Here is a 22,198-nt window from a genome sequence, read left to right on the forward strand (position 1 = left end):
TATGGAAAACATAGGCTGGGTGCTATCCTCCGTAGATACCCCTGGCTCTCCATGTTCGCTTGATTACCGGTGCATTAACTAGAAGGATGGTACCCAGGCTATGAAAAACATGAGGTAACTGTGTGTAAACAATTCACTCGGCTGTCACACTGTCTGCAAGGATCAGCTGCCGGTTGCTGCAACTACAACAGATAAACACGTTTCTGCGTATCCTGAATTTCGGTGAGTTCTAACGCTTATTCACTGAGTTAACCGCTACTGATCTTGCCCCACTGAACGCTACCCTCTCTCTATAGTTTAACGTCCGACTCTTTGATGAATGAATAATGAATGAAAGACCTTTATTGCACGTTTATGCTCTGATGAGCGAAGTTCAGGTCATGGTAATAAGCAGAAGTACAGTTACAGTGATAACAAAAGGTGGTATCTAACTAGTGTGTACATCTTATTCTAAATACTAATTGATACCGCTATGTACAGGTTCAATTTCTTCTCGCTTCTTAAGAGTGTAGATATTGTTACTTTCCTCGTGGCCACTGCGCCAGTATAGGACGCAAAAAAGTAATATTCAGGCTGATGCATAGATGAAGGAGAACTAGAATCATTCCTGACTCAAATGAAGAGCTAACTATACGGCTGTCTTTCTCTTACAGAGTTGTCCCTAGCCGTGGCGACTGTTACACGGCTTACTTTTACTTGTTGTCTTGTATATACCGGCTATAATACAACAGTGCAACAGTCGCCACGGCTAAGTTGTCCCTATCCTGTATTGCGTAGACTATCTTTTTTTTTGCCTTGACTAGGCTACTAGTTTGTATTACACATTAAGAAACTACTTGGAAAATAATAATTCTAGTCTTTTATGCTCTATTTTGATTGCTTTGAGATAAGGATTACACCGTAATATGTTCCGTTATATTTTCTATTTTAACCCTTATTCCATTTGTCGTCATGTTTTATAAATTATTTTACCGCCCACGTTTGACGTCAGCCGCCAATTTTCTAAGCCGCTGCAGGTAAATTTGATTCGCTGAATGAATATGAAAATATGAACTGCATTTTACATATCACTGTGTATAGTTTCGACAAATAGTGCTCAACATCTCTTACATCGCTCTTCTTTCTGCTGCTTTCTGCAACAAATTGTAAGTGAAAACACTGAAGCTCGACAAGCGAACCGTGGTTGAATCTATAACGTTACATAGATTATCAAGTAAGGTCAAAGTTGAGAGGTTGCGGGGTCAGTCTTCACGCGGAAGTGAAAGACCGAAAAGTCGACTTGCCGTGTGGCTAGGAGGAAGCTTTCGTCCCCGTTTTTCGGCCCCAAACCGGGTTATTTTTCTTCCAAAATGCCCTTCACAACACGTTAGCAGGACAGCTAGACCTGTCTAGCGATACAGGGCCGAGAAAAGCCGTGTCAGACGCCAAGATCTCCTGCCTTTTCCTTCAGAAGCTCAGACCTTAGCTTCACAAGTAGACATGTTATCCGGTATGCACAGATATTTCGGCCCGTTGTCGGAAAACAGGAAACCACGCTATCTATAGTGCAAACTATATCGGGTAAGTAGTACCTCTTTTGTATACGATATTTCAACAATAATTCGACATATTACCGTTTTCAATGTCTACGGAGCTAAGACGAAACACATGTATTTTGTAGCTCGTATGCATATCGATCAATGGTAGACATTTAGAGGTTAAACTCGCGGTAGAAACTTGAAGATATTTGATAATGTCGATGGTGTTGCTCAGCTTCTTGTACATGTTGACTTGACACAAATTAGTTTAAGACCCATGTACAAATAATTTCGACATGTGTTAACTTTCTTTTTAAATTCTTAAAGAACCATGGGTGATTTTTCTTGGTTTTTCTACACCACCCCCCAACCCACCCTCCACTTTGCGAGAACCGCCTTCTTTTGCAGTGCGCTGATTGGTCACGGCACATGCGTCATCATAATTTGATTGACATAGAATGTTGTAAACAACCTTAATTGTCTGTTTCTCCTGCAACAAAAGAGCGACATGCAACAATTTCCTTGGTGTGCAGATACACATTAATTTTTAATGTGCACGTATTCAGGTAGCCGTGGCGACTAACGAAGGGAGTTTTTGCTTGATATTACATATACTTTCCCTTCTTAGTCGTGGGGCAGTACACGATTTGACTTCTAGTCTAGCGACGCCGGCCTTCAAACTTGCACGCCGGGCCCGATTCTTGTTCTCCCTGAACTCCTAACACCCTTACCTGCGACGCCGGTCACTAAAACGACGCCGGAAACCCCATGATAATCCACAACAGGGCTTGATGCAGCAGAAGTCAATGGAAAACAACATCGGGTCCGCCATTTTTGGTCTAAATTTTGAAGGAGCGCTTGTACAGCCTGATTGGTGCGTTTACTCAAATGACTAGGCTTGACCAATCAGGCTATACAAGCGCTGACGTAGTGATGACGTTCCTCTCCTTCAAAATTTAGACCAAAAATGGCGGACCCGATGTTGTTTTCCATTGACTTCTGCCGCATCAAGCCCTGTTGTGGATTAACATGGGGTTTCCGGCGTCGTTTTAGTGACCGGCGTCGCAGGTAAGGGTGTTAGGAGTTCAGGGAGAACAAGAATCGGGCCCGGCGTGCAAGTTTGAAGGCCGGCGTCGCTAGACTAGAAGTCAAATCGTGTACTGCCCCACGACTAAGAAGGGAAAGTATATGTAATATCAAGCAAAAACTCCCTTCGTTAGTCGCCACGGCTAGTATTCAGGCAGCTTGTTTGCATAGTTTTAGTGGTTTTATAGGCCACCTGCCTAATTATAATGTCTTTCCCACAATAACAATTTCCAACCACATTGGTAATACAAGTTCGGATAACTTATTCATTGCTCAAATTTCAAAAGGGTATATTGTATGTAAGGTTTTTTTTCGAAATGAAGGTTGTGAATCTTGATAAATTTATACTTATTTGCCCCTTTCTATTGATTTTTCTGTAGTACATGATAAGGTCTGTATGCGAGAAAATGTCATTCTCCTGCGAGGTCAGGATGGCGAAAAATGTAGTCCTCCAACACTAGTTAAGGCTGTATTGCAAAATATATTTTGGACAATAAGTTATGTTTGGAAGTTGCAGCAATTAAGTCATGCCAACCAGATCTAATCGAACATTTACCAGATCTAATCGAACATTTACACCAGACAATACACCAAGAATCCAGTATTATATATAATAATTATAGTACCAGATCTTGTCAATCACAAAGAGTCCTGTTGGAAATTGACTTCCACAATTGCAAGTTTCTATTTGACTTGCCTCCAATTTCCAGTGACAGACTCAGCATATACATAGCTGAGAAGAACCTCTTTAAGTCTATTGACTAGACAAACCTACCATTGAAAAACACGTCTGTTCTTTTATATCTATCTACTATAACCGTTAAGCGAGGAGAAGTAGAATTTATCTAATGATAGCCATATTCTTTTGTATATGTAAACTGTACTTGTTATTTTGTTTTGTTGCGACCTGTACTTAGCCAAGTGTGGCAGAAATGTGCAATAAAGGTCTTCATTCATTCATTATATAAATCTGTACTAGTACTAAAGTACCTTTATTCCCAAGGCCACTTAGTATTGAACCTCCATGGATGTCTCATGTACCCTATTAAAGGCTTGTACTGTCAGTGATCCCTTTGCTTGTATGTTGTGTTAACATAGGGTATACATGTGCATGTGTACACAAAGTCATCATTACAGATAATGCTTAAAATAAACATATTTGTAGACAACTTAATGATAATAAACTGTACACTGAAAATGAGAAACATTAACCATTCTATAATTGTTTCAGAGAATAGACCTCTTCAAGTCAGGGGTATCTAGGAATTTCATTTCTACTAATTGTTTTGTTTATCCCTGAGGCTAGTCTACACTACTGTAGGTGTGCTCTCCACATGTAATGTTTGACTGTTACAGACTGCTTGCCCCAAATATTTGAAAAACTTGTATAGTGTCCACAACACAAATCCATTTGAAAAGGTCAAAATGGGCCTCTAATAATGAAGTAAAGGAAGAATAATTATAACCTTTTCAATGTCTGTCTGTCTCAAGAAATGTGCAATTTGTATGTCCTTGCCTTTCCAGTGTGGCATTTCTGTGTTTTTTGCTTTGTTGCCATTTTACATGTTTCTGATACAATTACGAGGCACATTCCATGTATTGTATCCTGATATCAAATTGAAATGTAATATTTACCTCAGTGATACATGTTTCTGCAAGTTGGCTTTTACTTTTTTTACTTGATAGTATACATCCTGCATTCATACATTGCAGTTAGGATTATCCAGCCAATGGAACAAACACTAAGTTCAGGGCTCGAAATTCCGTTTTGGAGATAGGTGCACTGGTGCACCCAACCAAAACAATTAGGTGCACAGAAAAAAATTTGGGTGCACCAAATAGAATAAAGTTGTATGTCAGCAAAACATAAGTTTGACACTATTGCCACCTTTGATTAATAACTTCAGTCTGTAATTCTATCCAGATGTCAAATTTCAACCAAGCAATACATCAAATAAAGTACAACAAAAGGTTAATTGCTTTTTCTTATATGACATTTCACAAATATTCTGTATGCTAGTGTACAAGAGAACCGGTACCCTACAGTGTACAAAAATATCTTTCACAGTCAAAAATTAGGTGCACAGCTACAATTTTGGGTGCACACAGGTGCACATGCACCCACTATTTCGAGCCCTGAAGTTAATTAGATTAGAAGTGTTGTTTGCGGAAAGCCAAAACAACAAGATGATTTGATTTGAGCTTCCACTTGTATAAAATTCTTCATCGTATTATCAATCTATTGATATGACAAATTTTTAGATGAACAATGTCTGAATGTATACTATTAGGTCTTATCATTCTTATAGCAAAAGGTATTTTATTTGATGCACCTGTAATAGTGAATAAAGTTCAAGTTTCAATTACTACTAAGGAGTCTTATAAAAAAAGAAGTAGCATTGACAAATTATCTGTGAATTGTTCCCCCTTGGCTATGAAACAGCCCAAGAATCTAATCTATGGGTCTTAACAGATAAAAGTGATCAAATTTGTGGGACTATGTTGAGAATGTCTGGCTCTGTCTGCAACATTATCTAATATATTTACAATCTGATGAGTAATGAAAAACATTTTAACTGCAATGGCATCATCTTTGAAAGAAATTTGTCTTTACATACACGCAACAGCATTATCTAATCCATATTCTCTTCAACAGTAATCCAAAATTTCTTGATTGTTGTAAGATCATTATTTCAATTCCAACTTATCAATTGAGTGCACAAGAATACAAGGTAGACAAATTAATCAAAAAATGTACTGTGCATTTTAGAGACTGAGTCACTGTATAGTTCTGCATGTTTTATACAATGTACATATTTTGCATGTACGTAGTATTACATTACAGCGTAAATTGAGACAAACCACATATTATACTTTTATGGATCCATAACCCTGCCCACCTCAGTTAAATGATAGAAATGCAAATCAAACACAAAGAGGCAAAATATTCATCAAAAACAAAAATATGATAGACTCGCAGCCTAATCTCTTGATGATGCGATGGTGACAGCTCACAGTTTACCTTGTACCTACATGTAGGTGACTAACAGCTACCCAAGATGCCGCCTGTGGAGGCCTTTATGCTGGACATCTGGGCGAAGGAGGCGGACTCCCCCACCATCCAGCTGGACTGTCTCCTCCCCACGGGGATCTACATCCCCCTCACCTGTAGCAGGGACGCTACCATCGAGCAGATCAAAAAGGTAAGGATGGATGGAATAAATGAAAGATGAATGAATGAAATGGAATGAATGAACGACATGGTCAGTGTAATGATTTTAATACCACACAAATTCCTGTCCTTCAGTTTCCCTTTAATTTCCTTACAATTAGGACTGCTGTAAAATCAATGGCTTTGCCTTGAAAACTTTGGATTGAGAAGATTTTCCTTCCTTTTTTCAACTGTATTTCTAATGTCGGCAGTTCTGTAAGCAATGGAATTGATTTATTTGTATGTGTAATTCCTTTCTTCTCCAGGATCTATGGCAGGAGGCCCGTACCTACCCTCTGTACTCAGAGCTGGCCGAGATCCAGTCCTATGTCTTTATGTGCATCAACCAGACAGCTGAACAGGTTAGAAACATTATCCCTCTGGAATTTTACAATCTAATGCCTCTTAGTGTATGTTTTAGGGAGAAAAAATCTAAAAGGCGGACAAGTTGGCAGTTTGGCAACGTCCTTCTCCGATAAGTTTTTTTGTCACACGATCTGTTTGAAATAGTAGGTAATTCCTTCCAATCTTTTCGTCATCTTGCCCGCTATTTTTTTCTTTCTCTGAAAAAGCCTTAAGCTTTAATGGAACCCTTGTCATCTTTCTTAAGTTTTACCTATCTGGGACTTTATAAACCAAAATCCAAAACAACCCTCATCTGAACTCCTGGATTTATTTTCCATGAAAATCAGGAGGAACTTCACGAGGAGCAGCGGCGTTTGTGTGACGTGCGACCTTTCCGACCCGTCCTGAAACTGGTGCAGAAGAAAAAAGACCCGGCTGCAGTAGAGAAGCTGCTCAACTCTCAGATCAGTGTTCTTATAGGGAAAGGTAAGGCCAGAACTCACAACTCTCTATATCTTAGGCCATATCAATTTATTTCATTGGTTCTTGGAAAATGTAGCGAGAGCTTAAAGATGAAATAAAGCAGGGTACTGAAAGGAAAACATGAAGCTGGCTGTACTGATTTCTACGGTAAAACTGTATGTTCAAAGATGAGCAGACTGTCTTAATTATCGAGAACAAAAAATCTAGATTTACTGTGGTCCTAGCAGTGTTCTCGCCAGCCGGAAATTTTTACCCGTCATTTCAATTTTGCTTCGGGGAACAACATATCGAGCGCCGAAGGCGCAAGGCGTCGCGCCGGAGGCGTGACCATTCTAGGGGGGTCCGGGGGTATTCTCCCCCGGAAAATTTTGAGATCTAGACCCTCTGAAACGCTATTTCCTGCATTTTGAGGGGCAAATTTCCTGGTAGAATAAGCTTAGTTTAATGACATCTCTTTCGGTGAAAAATTACACAAGGGTTTCAGGCTCAATTTTTTGGGAAGGCGTGCCGTCATCGCGGAAATATCAAATGTTCACAACTTCACGCACAAGCTACACTTCTATGATGTATACAATCGGCAAAGAAAATAAAATTTAGCACAACAAAACTTTATTACGTATCAGCTACGTCCTACAAAAAATACACACAGAATAAGTCGGCAAAAATAAAACACAACTTTTCAACACTTGTTCCGTATGCGCCCTGTAATTATCGAACATAATGAGGAATTTGACACCCTACTTTGAGAAAGAACGCAATAAAGACGTCTAGACGTCCATTTTTTTGTACCATGTTTTCCGCGGTTAATTTCTCCGGTTACTGCACTGAATGTGTTCAAAAGTTGTCGATTCAAGCCTTCCAACAGCCGCTTCGTCGTGCGATCCTTGCGATTCCCTGTGATTCCCGCCATTCCCCTAACATCTCGCAAATTCACGCTTAGCTGAAATCTCGCAAGTAGCGAGACTCGTATGTCATTGGTCGTTTTTTCCTGACGAGACGGAGACGTGCGCTGTGATTGGTGGATTACAATATCTGACGCCTGTTTACCATTTCTTGTGGGAAGAAAGCATGTAATACTCAGCCGCCGCGGCTTGAACTTTAATACTGTTTACACAGATTACAGAAAGCCTGATTACTATAGGAGTATTTCTGAATTTTAAGGCTTCTTTGATGACAATAACTGACGGTGAACCGAGAGGGACAAAACAGAAATAAACGTCAGCCTGATGCGACCGGCCAAAACTGTAGTGGGGAGGGCGGCGCATGACGCCGAGTTTTCGGCGGCCACCAAATATTACTAGCAAGTTGTAGCAACCACCACAGCGCTCTCTGTGTGTTGCTGGGGTTGTCGCCGGCGGGCATTAGATATGATCTAGATTGCCCTCGTCATGAACTTCCGCTGATCCTCTGGAGTTTTTGAAAATTCTAAGCTCTGTCTAAATATCTTCACACACCGATTTTTGTCCATTAAAATGACGGGTTGGGTAAAAATTTTGTCCGTCATGAGCGACAAAAACCTGTCAAATGACGGGAGGACGGGCGCTGGCGAGAACACTGGGTCCTAGTATTAATAGACTACTATTTTTGTGCAATATGCTTTATGTAATCATAGGGTTGGAGCAGGTTATGTCAAGAGAGTGAAAGCAGTAGCTGTCTTAAATGGACAGAAATGCCATAATCACAAAATCTTTTAGTTTAGATTTTGAAATTTCTACATGGATGGAGGTTCTGAAGAGGGATTTCTCCATGAGTGGAAAAAATCATTATGAGTTTGCATAAGGAAGAAAAAGGGCACTGCTGAAGACTTGCACATTTCACGTTTTTCCTTTAGGCTTGCATGAATTTGACTCAATGAAGGACCCTGAAGTGGACGAATTCCGAGGTAGAATGAGGCAGATGGTTCGCGAGATCGCGGACTCACGCAAAGAGAAGAGCTGGATCGAACGTTTGCAGTACCAGTTTCCGCCACGACTCGAATCCAGCGAGGACCTCCCGAAACACATGCAGCCCGCAAACAACAATCTCGTGGTCAACATCCGTTTCCATAACACAGATGTAGGTCCAACTGATAGGCAGACTAGGAACTGTTTGTCGCAATGTGTGCAGCACTGCCCCCTTCCAACTCTCACTTGCACTGCACAGTGCAAAAATGGCTCCCTCCTGTCCAGTCTGCTTTATGTAACATTTCTTTCTAATGCTGTGTTTTCACTTTCAGTGTTTTACGTACAAAATGTCTAGCTATTTTGACAGAACTGCTGTTTGTACATCTCTGGTGTGTCTTTGTATGGTATTTATCATATCTCTTGACAGACTTCAAGGCCATTAGGTCTATTTCTTGATTTTTCACTGTACTGTCTGAAAGAAATCGAACACTGTCAGCAATTCTTGTAATCAGGGAATAAAACAAAGCATCTGTATCTGCCTCTACATAGCCAGTATAACTTCCCTTCCGTGTTACACACCAGCTAACCATGTACTACTTTACTGTTGGACCAGTTTGACTTTGCAGAGCCTTAGGTAAAAAAATAATTGAAAGAAATGAAAGAAACAATTTATTTTACCCACCTCTTTCATATCTTTTACCAATTTAAAAACTGTTGAAACCAATCGTAACCATTTAAAAAAATCTGACAATAAAAAGATTAATATTTTTTTTCTCTTTCCCTCACCAGATGAGCTACTCTTTCCAGGTCCATGTTATGGCGTTCCCCATAGAGCTGCACCAGCTCGCGCTCAAGAAGAAAGCCTCCTTCTTACGCCAGCCCGAGGAAGACCCTGCGGAGTTCACCCTGAAGGTGTGCGGGCAGTTTGACTACCTCATCGGCGAGTTCCCCATCAGCCGTTTCAAGGTCAGTCCTCAAGGTCAAAGTTTCCTTGATATGTCTTAGTTTTAATATTTACAATTTGTTATTTCATTATTTGAGATTTATTTATTGTTATCAGTTTAGATCTATGCAGCAGGTGTCTGAAGTACTGAAACAGATCTAGATTGTCACATAGATCATTTCGAGCAAAGAAGCAAAATAATCCTAAACTTATTACAATCATTATCATCATATTGGTACATGTAGCTGCCAAGCAGAATTGGAAAGTCTGTATAGACAAGATAAGAAAATATGACTATACTATCTTCTATTTTTGTCATCTCCTTGCCTCTGAAAACAATTCGTTAATTACAAATACTGGAATGCAAAGCAAATTTTACAGCACTCATAAGACTCTGCTTACATGAATGCTTTATTTATGTATGTTACTAACTCCTAGAAAGTGTTGTGATATTGTTTTTGAAATTCCCTTTTATATACATTTGTACTACTACTACTAACTGCTAATTAAATGACATTAATACTTTGTCACTTTTAGTATGTACGGAAGTGCCTGTCCAAGACTACAACACCCCAACTCATGCTGGTGAACCTGGACAACATTGACCTTGAACCTGTGACCTCTCCCACGACCCCTGACCCCGAGGGTCCCCCGCCCCTCCCCTGTAAGCAGGAGAAGATGGTGTCCCTGTGGAACATTGAGGCAAGGGTCAAGATCACCGTGCTTAATGCAAGTAGCCTGAATGCAGGAGACAACAATAAGGTAACCTCCATTAACATTAGTCCACTGGGTTTCATCAATCCGTCACTTGAAAAACTGTGTTTGAGAGATTCCTAGTGCAGGAACCCCCAAGGTATGCGCAGTTTAGATATACAGGAGTGTGTTATACTGGAGGACGTTGTGTTGGAGATCTGTTTGGACAAATATTTTCAGGGTGGCGGAATTATGTACCCTGGTGGAATTATGGTAGTAGATGTTAAGCGATCTTGAGCTATTTTTGTATCAGGAAAAGTTAGATGAGTAAGTCAGCTGGTACTAAGTCTTTTTTTGTGCGATCACTCTCACTTGTATGGATAAGCAAGAAAAAAAGAAAGCTTGTCACACAAGAAGGGTGAATGAAATGGAATCCTCACAGTGAATTAACAAAGTGATAGTAGTTCAGCACCAAGGACAGTTATGTTACATGTAGAAAGATATGCAGGCTATCATTACAATTTGAAAAGACTAGCTATGATTTACATGTAATATGGATAGCTTTCAAATTCAAGGATCTTATAAAGTGGGCCTGCTAGTTCTGAAGAATTTTGTTGATTCAGGCTAGCAACAATTTCTACAAAGTTAGGCTTACATTGTCCTATAGAGTCATAGTGTACATCTAGTTCTGCACAATCACTGACTGCTGTTCTGTGAGATATTGATAGGTGGTGCTTCTGCCATACCTGTGTTCCCAGGTGTTTGTGAAGGCAGGCCTGTATCATGGAGGGGAGACCCTGTGCAGTATCTCCACTACCAAGGAAGCCTCGTGTGTCGGAGGGGACGCCAGCTGGTCCGAGGTCCTTGAGTTTGACCTTGATGTCAACGACCTTCCCCGCATGGCACGCATCTGCCTGGCCATCTATGAAGCTGGGAAGAAAGGCAGGAAGAGCAAAAAGGGAAGGGAGTCCAGAGAGGTAAAGAAAACTAAATACCCTTCTTTAAATCAAAACCAAGCTTTCATGAACAGACGATGCATAATGTGTTATTTCATTTATGTACATTAATTTTTGATTTCTCCTTTGTGGGTGTTGATAAATGTATTAATGGTAACAAGTTTGAATGGCTGAGAAGCCTTGTTATTAATATTCAGCATTCTGATTTTATTTCCCTGACTGTGTATTGAGCAATATGCAGCTCAAATTGTAATATCCTTGGTACTACAAGAGCTTTGATATAGAAGCAGGTTGAGAGTACCCTTTTTACTTGATGACATGTTATGAATTTCTAGTTTCTTGCTTTTTGGCTGTAAATATTAGTGATATATTTGCTTTTTTTTTCCTTTCAGTCCTATCCTAAGGACTCCATCCCGCTAGGCTGGGTGAACATCACCATGTTTGACTACCGTGACCACCTGAGATCTGGTACTTTTGTCCTGCACACCTGGCCCTGGCCTGACAGTGGGGCCGAGGTCCTCAACCCCATCGGCACGGTGGTGTCCAACCCCAACTTTGGTGCTACTGCACTCCAAGTGGAGCTGCACTCATATCATGCCTGCCCCATCATATACCCACCTTTTGACAAGGTAATAATACCTCATTATGATAGCAAATTTAACATTGTGATAGTAGTTCAGCACCAAGGACAGTCATGTTAGAAATATCCATGCATGCATCATCACAATTTCAAAATAATATCTCCTAAATGTTTTTACATACATATAGTTTGCATTGATTTAAGAATATTACAAAATGGTCTTACTAGTTCTGAAGAATTTTGATGATTGGTTCTCATTAGCCTTCGCAATAAACATGCTATTTTTACTTATATGCTGGTTGATGTGCTAGACATTTGTTTGTGTAGATAGGGGATAACTATACTGCTGCATGAATTTTGCAAGTTCTGCAAAGAAGAGATCAAATAGTGGGAAAGATTTGAAACAAAGAAAAATAGTCTATCCAATATATATATAAGTGTCATCAGTGATTGATCACGACAGTTACTGTAATGTTCAATGTTTTTCAAAGTACATTTCTTGTATAGTCTTGCTGGTTTTACTAGGTTCATTGTTCACAATAACTGTCATACAGTCTGTAAAACTCTTGCATAATCCTTATGAATGTTGTTAACCATATATTGCATGTTACATTATACTTAGCATATTGGGAGTGTCAGACAGAATGCTTAACTTTGTTGCTGTGTTGTTCCTGTAGGTTCTGGAATGTGCTGCTAACATGGCTGATAGTCAGGTGGCTGAGGAGCCCCTATATGCTGGTGATGATCCTAACAGCCAAGCAGCCTCAATGGTATGATAGGACCAGATATTATATACTTGAAAACAGGACAGTGGTTGAACTCAATTGTACCTCTAACCTTTCACCACTCCAGTGACTATATGCCTTTAGAGTTCACCTCTCAACTTTCACCTCTCCTGTGACCTCTTTTTTAGAGTTCACTTTTCAACTTTCATCTCTCGTGTGACCTCTTTTGAAGAGCTCACTTCTACGCTTTCACCTCTTCAGTGACCCAAGAGGGCACCTCTCACCTTTGACCTATCTCATGACCTCTGTTTCAGAGTTCCCTTGGTGCAATAGACCAGCTGCAGTACATCTTGGACCGCGAGCTGATGGCGCCGATGTTCGACCAGGACATGGAGATGATCTGGCAGCTCCGGGACAAGATCCACGAGTTGTTCCCCCACGCACTGGCCAAACTGCTGTCCTCTGTGAAGTGGAACAACCACAGGGATGTGGCACAGGTACTACAGTGTTATAACAGTACATGTACATCATCATCATCAAGCTCTCGCTCAACAGTTGGTTTCCATACATGTCGGTAATGTATAGGGTGTATCAGGAATCGGATAGCTGTTATAACAGTACAGTGCTCTTAATAATTCTTCACTCCAGATTGGTAGAGACCATCTTTACATACTTTACATATAGAAAATGGTGACACATGTGTTCCACCCAAACACATCTGGGACATCTGGACACATACTAATTTACTGTTGGAACATACAATTTGTTTTAAAATTTAGGGCTCCCAGGGGTTTATTTTTTGGAGCAGGCCTATCTCGTTCCTCTGCCATTATTTCAATTTAGCACTCTCCCTATTTGCTGCTTGGGTGAACCCAAAAGTAGAGAGAGTCCATTGATGAGTATTCATGGTCAATCTCCCCACCCCAGATGCAGGCCCTCCTGAATGCCTGGTCCCCACTCCTGCCTCACGCTGCTATGGAGCTGCTGGACTACAACTACGCTGACCAGGCTGTCCGTGCCTTTGCTGTTAAGTGCCTGAATCAGCTGACGTAAGTCCATCTTGAATCATCTTTGTGTTACATGGTTGAAGTGGTAGCTGTCCATTAATCAGGGCTAAGAGAGCTTGCAAGATACAATGGAAGAAGATGAAGAAGACTGAATGCAGCTGCAGGATATTTCTAAGACTGCAAATGCAGAAAATAGTGGATGATGTCATTGATCATTTATCAGGGCTAGTTTATTTGGATAAAGGAGAGGGAGGAAACTATCTCCCATCGGCTTGCTTAAGTTTCTTGTTAGAGATTTCGTTTTTGCTATCTTGGTGGTTTTTGGCAAGGCCTCAGGGACCTTTCCTAATGTTGTGCGTGTGTCTTTTCAGTGACGAGGAGCTGTCCCAGTACCTGCTGCAGCTGGTTCAGGTGCTGAAGTACGAGGCTTACCTGGACTGTGAGCTGGCCAGGTTCCTTCTCGGACGGGGTCTCAATAATCAACGCATCGGACACTACCTCTTCTGGCACTTCAGGTACACCGCCATGCACAGACGCTTTTGAGAAGATGTTTAAAACATGTTCAATGAATTAAATACTTCTTGCTTATTATAGATGTAAATACAGGAAGAATACAGTTCTTAAGCTTTATAAATTTTAAATGACTCCATGAAATTATGCATATTGTTGTTTTTTTCTAATCGCATGTACTTACTGAGGATCGGGCAAAAAGTGTTGACTGAGCTCCAAGGTTAAGTCCTTCAGATGAATTTCAGTCCTGTTTTGAGCCTTATTTAAGGCCAGGAAAACACTAGCCTGACGAATCGTACTCCTAGTGGCCAGCCGGTCCTGTGACCTGGGGTGGGGTCAGTAACCTCCGGCCGAGAGCTTGTGTAAACACAGGCTAAGGAAAGCACAATATTTCATACATTGTGTACTTAACTTGTCTGATTCAGGTCTGAGATGCACAACCCAGCAGTGTCTGTGAGGTTTGGACTGCTGCTGGAGGCCTACTGCAGAGGGTGTGTCACTCACATGAAGGCACTCAGCAGACAGGTACATAGAGAATAGTGGAGCTCTTTGTTTCCACAGTTACTGCACTACTAGTATATGATGATATTTGGTCAATTTTGTAGCCTGGCAACATGTGCATTATGATGTATTGTGTTAATGATCTTTGTTAAATAATCAACAGAATCTCTTTGATTTCAAGGAGTAGTTTTATGCTAGTACACTGTAATGGATAAATTATCGTACATTTTACATTTTGTTTTGTGTACAATAATTATTATGACTCACATGACTTAATGTTGACTGCCGCTGCAGATGGAAGCCCTGAGTAAGCTAAAGACAGTGAACGAGCTGGTGAAGAAACAGGCCATAAAAAATGAGAAGCACAAACAGCTGAGTTTGGAGGCCATGAAGGCCTGTCTGAAGCAGACATCCTACCACGATGCCTTATCCCACCTACACAACCCTGTAGAACCCCAGTTTAAACTGCTGCAGCTCAGGTAGGTTCTTTTAATGGTTTCTTTTGCACTACCGTGATTGAATGGCACTTAAAGCGGCAGCCCAACACCGGTCAGCCCCTACAGGTCTGCGGGGACGGGCTATTATCAAAGCCTCGGATAGCGGAGTGCATTACACAGACTTGTAGCATGTTTGAGAAGACAAAGGATTAAGGATGTTAAAATTATTTCAGTTTTGACCTTATACAGAACTGTAACCCCATTGTACTAATCTAAGGCTTTTTACCAAATTTGTGTACTTCATTTTATTATATGTGTGATATAAAATTTATATGCTTATTTAACAGAGTGTTTATACCTTTGTTTAGCAATGACCACTGCAAATTCCGTGACTCCAAGATGCGTCCGTTGTGGCTTGTGTTTGAGAATGAGGACCGATTTGGGGATCATGTCACACTCATGTTTAAAGATGGCGATGGTAAGAACGTATCTGTCTACATGTGTGTTTAAACTAGGACTGGTTCAAAATGGAAACTCAGTACTTTGGTTACATATAATAATTCTTGTAATTTCAACTCTTTAATTTAATTGTAGAAGTCTATGCTGCCAAGATTGAACAAGAGTACTGTCTTTATTGTATCTGCCTTTGGTAGACTAGTTCAACCAAGTAGAGTGTAACTTGCATATGTTGTTTGCATAGAGATACTGTTTGTTAATCTTATCACAAATTGAATGAAAGATTATGAAATTCTTAACAGCTCTAATGAGAGTTGAATATCAAAAATGCTGCCAGAGATACCTTTCAAATTCTCCCCCAAACATCTGCTACCAAGTAGTACCTTATCCAGTTCACATCTATTAGACACATCTGCTTGGAGATAACTTTCTTTTTTCTCTCTCTTCCTCCCCATGCAGACCTTCGTCAGGACATGTTGACCCTGCAGATTATCCAGGTTATGGAGATGTTGTGGCAAGCTGAGGGGATTGACCTACGCATGAGTCCCTACGGCTGCCTCTCAACAGGAAACAAGGTCAGGAAATATGGTCCTAAATCCATGTTTCGTTGTTTCATGTGTTGAATATACAGCTTAGGTTACATGAATTTGGCCCTAGCTTGAATGTTGAGGAAGATGGGAAGACCATATCTTCAATACGCTCCAGGGGCTGGGGATCACCAGAACCGACTGGAGGGTCTATGCCGAGAGCAGACCAGCCTGGCGAGCCCTATGTATGTCTGCAGCCCCCATGCATGCATCAGACACTGATGCCTGCGAACGATTGATTGAATGTTCATCTGTGAAGAAGAGTTGAACTGTAATTTTCAACACAAAAATTGGCTATCCAACTCCAATCTCAATGCCAAGCTATCTGCTGCTTCTGTGACGTCAAGCAGATAGAAAAAAAATTAAATATGACTCCACAAGCTATGGATCATAAGTTGCAGAAAGCCTATGGCATAATTGACATTTGTAAGGCCCTGCCGTAAATGGCCTCTTTCACTCAGGAACTCTTGCAAAAAAAAAAAGGTTTGACCACATTTTTGTGATGATTTGCTGCAGGTTGGGTTAGTTGAGGTTGTCCTGAATGCTGACACCATTGCCAACATCCAGAAGGACAAGGGGAGCACGGCCACTGCAGGGTTCAAGAAAGGGTCACTCTTCATGTGGCTGAAGGAAAAGAACCCAGAGAAGGAGAGGTGAGGCATGGAGGATTGGATGTACTGTTTGTGTGTGTGCTAAAATACTTACTAAGACCATTTTTCGGGGGACAAGAATTGATGACTTTTGTCCTGACAAAGTGATTTTCTGTCAAGTTTGTGGTGGGATATCTTGTTTTGTGTGTAAGCTACCCGTTGCTGTTTTTGTCATCAAGTTTTGCTCCAGACCTGAGTTTTTGTTTTCCAAATTCAATTTGCTGCTATCGTATAGCATTCAGATACTGCCACAGGCTTATTTCTTTATTGCAATACTTCTTATTGGTATTGAAAATGTTATGTTTTTGTTTATTTCAGTCTGAACAAGGCAGTGCAGGAGTTCACCCTGTCCTGTGCTGGGTACTGCGTGGCCACCTATGTGCTGGGGGTGGGGGACAGGCACAGCGATAACATCATGATTAAAGAGACAGGACAGGTAGGCACAACAATTGCAGAATGTGTGTTAAATCAAGGTAGATTTTGTATTAAATCTTGCACTAAATCTTCCAATATCTGAAAGAAATTATCTTGTATGACATAGACAAGGTGAAGCACTTCAACTGTACCTTTTCAAATCTAGATTTTATATCAATTACTCGGTCCTTATCTTTGATGGATTTGTGTTTTGTGATGGTTAAATACTATATTACTTTTGACGGACATTTTTCTATCCCTCAATGTACAATTACAATAATGATTGTTGTTTTATATTTCAGCTGTTTCACATTGACTTTGGACACTTCCTTGGGAACTTCAAGACCAAGTTCGGCATCAAGAGGGAACGTGTGCCTTTTGTGCTGACCCATGACTTTGTCCATGTCATCACCAAGGGTCAGTCTACACAGGGCAGCCAGGAGTTTGCAGCGTACGTTCACTTATCCTTCTGTGATATTCACTACTGTACACAGAGATTTATGATCATTACATAGGTCTGCTTGAAAATCAGTCAGTCAGAGCTAAAATCCACATGTTTTTATGCAATCAATCAATTAATTAACTGATTTATATTGTCTTAAAGAAGGAGTAAGTCACAACATCTTTAGCAAATCTTTTTGCTATCATTGCTATCAGTAAATCAGGGACTTAAACACTTTCTACAGAGCAAAACCATTGTTGTACTTTTATTATTATGCAAGAAAAAACTTTACCTTAGAAATCAAATTACAACATGTCATGTTCATTAGTGCAAAATGAAATTGTACACACCCTTATGCTGAACCAAACGCACAAGTTGAAGACATTTACTTTATAGTTAAGATCTGCAATCATTCCTTCTTGATGTCCTGCAGTTTCCGCCAACATTGCGAGGGGGCGTACCTGAGCTTGAGGAAGTATGGGAACCTGTTGATCAGCCTGTTTGCCATGATGTTGTCCAGCGGACTGCCAGAGCTGACCAGCCCAAGCGACATCAATTACCTCAAGGTAAGATGGATTGATGTTTGAACGTAATCAGACTACTGTTTGAATTGGAAAAAAAAAACCTTGGTCATTACAAAACTTCCTCCATATTAAAATGTACTGTATGTGTATGACAGTATATTTTATATCCGACATGTTAATGAGGCAAAAATCAACAAGATGGCTGCCTCCATGGACAGAAGCTAAAGCGACACAGGTTTTACTTTGTGAAACTAATTCTATAAAATATCATTTTTTAGTCCAGTTTCTTAAATGTGTCTTATATCTTCATACATATCTATAGGACAAGTTGGCTCTGGAGATGACCCAAGAGGAGGCTCTAAGGCACTTTCGTGAGGAGTTTGACAATGCTCTGAAACAGAGCTGGAAAACATCTGTCAACTGGTGGCTACACAACATTGCCAAGGACAACAAATAACCGTAAAGCTGGAAGAAAAGTCACAGCAACTTAAATGTTAGATTCATTCTGTGTATACTAAATTATAGTTTTTTCGCAACCCCTCAGAGGCGGGGCTGGTCGTATATTAGTGACCTTTGATTCCACTTGCAAAGTGCCTTTTTAATCTTGCTTGATTCATTTGGAGGGGGGGGGGGGACCAGGAGCTGACAGTGGTTTTACATTGGTGCAGTATTATTTACTTATAAGGAATGCCAGAGGAACATCCAATTCTTTTAAAATTAAAGAATATCTAATTGAGAAAAATGCCATGCTTGCCTCTCATATATATCTGAATTTCACTCAATATTTGACCACTTATATTCACAGGCAATGAATCATTTTAAAGATTTGAGGCAGTTCATTGCAGATGCCATGTAAAACAAGCAATAACATTGCATGATCTTTTCCAGTTATTAAGGTGCATCTTTTGAGGGAGAGATGGATTTTTCTGTCGTTTTTAGATTTCCCTTTTTATTTGATTTTAGGGTTCTGAGCTTGTGTTGCACTGGTAGTAGGGTTCAGTTCTGTGATGTCAGAGAGTTTTCTGTCTGGAAGCAATTTCAAAGAAAGAAAAAGAAATTAATTGTTGCAAATATGTAGTTTTTTTGTGATATTGCGTCGTACAGTACCTATTAGTAAGCAGCACAATTGCTAGAGCTACTTCTTTGATCTTTATAAACTCTCTAATTGTATTCAATTTGCTACTTTCTGGCACTTAAGATGACAACATAGTGTATTTGCATTTGTAATGAAGTGATATCTTTTCCATACTTACACTTTTCAAAGCAATGCCTTCTTTATTTTCTAATATTTAGCTGAAAATTGTACTGATACTCATAATAAATGTTATTCTTCTTTTTGTGAAAGATGTAAGGTGCTGCTGCAATTGTTTTTTCTACCTTTTTTTCACCAAAAGAATCAACTTGTAAAAATATTGTGTAATAATGTTTATGTCTTACCAGTACTGCAGGCGGTGCTGTTATGCTTAGCCACTGTTGCGATTGTATCAATGTATTCCTATTCTTCACGTAAAATGTGCTGTAATATTTGTCATTTTGGTGGCAATGCAGGCGACTTGTGTACCATGACTTTATGAGAAAAGATCATTTTGCTTTTCCAGATTAAAAAAAACCCTTCCCCCTTCTGATCAATTTCAACAGTAAGATATGGTGCCATAGGAGAACCAACTGAAAGCATTGTTAGAAGTGTACAGGGCAGGAATTTTTTAATTAATGCCATAAGTCAACATTTATTACCACATTTTGTACATAGAGGTCAAGGAGGATTCAGGCCGTGGTATTGCCAATATTGCTACATGTATGAAATTTGGACAATCATACATCTTTTGGATCATAAATATATAGATATCTCGAGCTCACTGAGCACATGTTCTTTAAAATGTTTTTAATGAGCTATCTTTGGCAAACTACTAACCTAAAATTTCTCTTTCCTAAAATTTTCTGAAGCAGGCTACTAGCATACAAAGACAGTGAAGTATTACTTATAGAGATATACATGTACAGGGTCTAAATAAACGATACTGAAATCATTCCAATGTTTAAAACATATTATTGGTGTTGTAAAGTATCATATGAAAATTACATTTGAATGGTTTACAAAAACAACTAGGGAATTTGCATTGGGGTTTGTATGAACCTTCTCTTGACTATGGTTTTTCCTTATCCCTAGATTCTTTACTACAAAAGAAAGAACAGACATACATGTATAATTCCAAGCTCTGATATCATTAAAGTGTGCACTACATTAAGATATTATATTCTAGTATCCTGATGATTGAAGCATTCAAGAACATATTCATGAACCACATATTGCCTTGTAGGCTTACAGAGAATCAATGAAAGATGTTGAAGATTTTGTGATTTTGATAATACTTAAATAGAGATGAGTGTAGATGGTAGAGTGATTATTCAATAATTGTTTTTATTCATGCAAGTCAAGTTTATACGAATGTACTTAGAAAATTCATGTTTTAATCCTTTAATATCAGGAATTGGAGTCACAAAAGGGAACATTCTGCTATGTATGTTACTAAGTTCCAATATCATTGTTTTAGAATCTAGTGAGAGTTGTTATTTACTTAATGTAGATGCACACCTTTTCATGTATATCATTTATTGTATCAGTTCAAGTAGAATGCATGTTACAGCATTCTATTGTAATGTACATGGTTCATGTATCTAGCCAGAAATCTTTCCTTATGATAATTATCTGTGCTATTTTATCAAGCGCACTTTCTTAGGAATTTAAAGAAACATTCCAGAAGACAATCAAAGTGTGAGTTTCAGGACTTTTAAACGCAAGAATTTTGAAAATAAACTTCTTGAGCACCATGTTGCTATGTATGTGTCCTAATTTGTACTCTGCTTTTTTATAGTTTATTTATCAAAATTGCAAGCAGGCAATATGATGGTGGGCAGTGAGCCCAGGTAGCATTGCTGATATCGGGTGCCGTATACATCAGTTCAACATTCGCCTGTTACTTAGATATCTGGTTACATTTTTCTACTTTTCCATATTGTATTGTGTCAACATTAAGTGTCATTTCATGACGAGTCAAAAGTTAAATGTTTCCCATCACTGCTTGTACGACATTAGATTGAATTTATGAATGGATTCCAAGCGGCGGGAAATTTTCCAAAAGAAATTACAACTAGCAATATGCCGTCTTCTGAACAATGGAAGACTCACTCATCAAGCAAGTCAGGACAATTGTCAAGTAGTTACTTGCTGCCAGGCAACATTGACCAAGGCATCTAAAAAAATTACAAGCCACGAAAGTTATCTTGTTCCATGAAAGTTACCTTTATTGCATATGTATGTCCCTGCTTCTCTCCGCCCAGCTCATTATCTCTCTCTATCTTTATTCTTTATTCAAAATTGCAACAATACAATACACAGTGGAACGCCAGGCAGACAAGCTGATGTTGCGGACCACTAACATTACAATTACACAGAATACGACAATCTCTCTCTATCCATCTATCTATCTCTGTCTATCACTCTCTTGGCCAGTGAGGCACGTCGGCAATGTGACTGCATAACACGTGTCCCTAGAAAACTCGTTTCCGTCTGCATTTTTCGCCCTTGGCGTATGTACTTATAACTAGTGAATGTACAAACATGCCCAGCAGCACAGACAATTTGATGTTCGGAAAAAACATGTCTTGATGGCCTACTTGTACATGTAGGTAGGGTTTTTTGCAACGAAGAATTCCATGAATTGACGGTACTTTTATAAAACAAGGTTTCGGAGTCCATCGTTTGTTTTACACCTTCTTAACAATTGCAACGTTGTCAGCATTCATAGAACTTAGCTGGGATGCATTTTCAATCCTTCTTACAATTCATAATGAGGCATTTCAAAATATTGTCTGAAGCCAATCTATCGGCTTGCGAAATCATTTGGTCCTTGCCTATCCCGCTGAACCGGACATCTTTTACTACATTTCCACTATGTGTTAGTTATCAAAAGAATCCAGGCATGCGTTTCTTTCAAAGCCGAGGAATCTTAGCCATCCCTGAATCAAAATCTGATTCCATATTTTGTTTTATGATTCTTTTGGTTTTGTATCTATGCCCTTCTATGTCTCTGCCTGTCTGCCTACCTTTATGTCTGTTTTTTTTCTGTCTCTCTGTATGTGTGTCTGTCTGTATCTGTGTGTACGCCTGCGTTTGTGTATATGTACATGTGTTAGTGTTAGTGTGTGTGTGTGTGTGTGTGTGTGTGTCTGCGTTAGTTTTCCTTTCTG

At 39.6% G+C, this 22,198-nt stretch overlaps 1 protein-coding gene across 1 annotated transcript; it reads left to right on the forward strand.

The window, feature by feature from the left end:
• The first annotated feature begins 1,261 nt into the window (after positions 1-1,261).
• LOC136443086 (phosphatidylinositol 4,5-bisphosphate 3-kinase catalytic subunit delta isoform-like) lies at positions 1,262-20,779 on the forward strand. Its single transcript, XM_066440153.1, has 22 exons — positions 1,262-1,560; positions 5,643-5,806; positions 6,081-6,176; positions 6,507-6,645; positions 8,474-8,697; positions 9,315-9,491; positions 10,006-10,230; positions 10,920-11,138; positions 11,510-11,746; positions 12,375-12,467; positions 12,737-12,919; positions 13,350-13,471; positions 13,801-13,944; positions 14,365-14,464; positions 14,735-14,919; positions 15,246-15,355; positions 15,793-15,908; positions 16,437-16,573; positions 16,889-17,006; positions 17,287-17,435; positions 17,860-17,992; positions 18,273-20,779. The coding sequence occupies exons 2-22, from the start codon at positions 5,663-5,665 to the stop codon at positions 18,405-18,407; spliced, it is 3,186 nt and encodes a 1,061-aa protein (XP_066296250.1). The 5' UTR covers positions 1,262-1,560; positions 5,643-5,662; the 3' UTR covers positions 18,408-20,779.
• Positions 20,780-22,198: the final 1,419 nt, after the last annotated feature.

The sequence above is a fragment of the Branchiostoma lanceolatum genome, chromosome 10 (genome assembly GCF_035083965.1).
Source record: "Branchiostoma lanceolatum isolate klBraLanc5 chromosome 10, klBraLanc5.hap2, whole genome shotgun sequence".
Classification (NCBI taxonomy): Eukaryota; Metazoa; Chordata; class Leptocardii; order Amphioxiformes; family Branchiostomatidae; genus Branchiostoma; species Branchiostoma lanceolatum.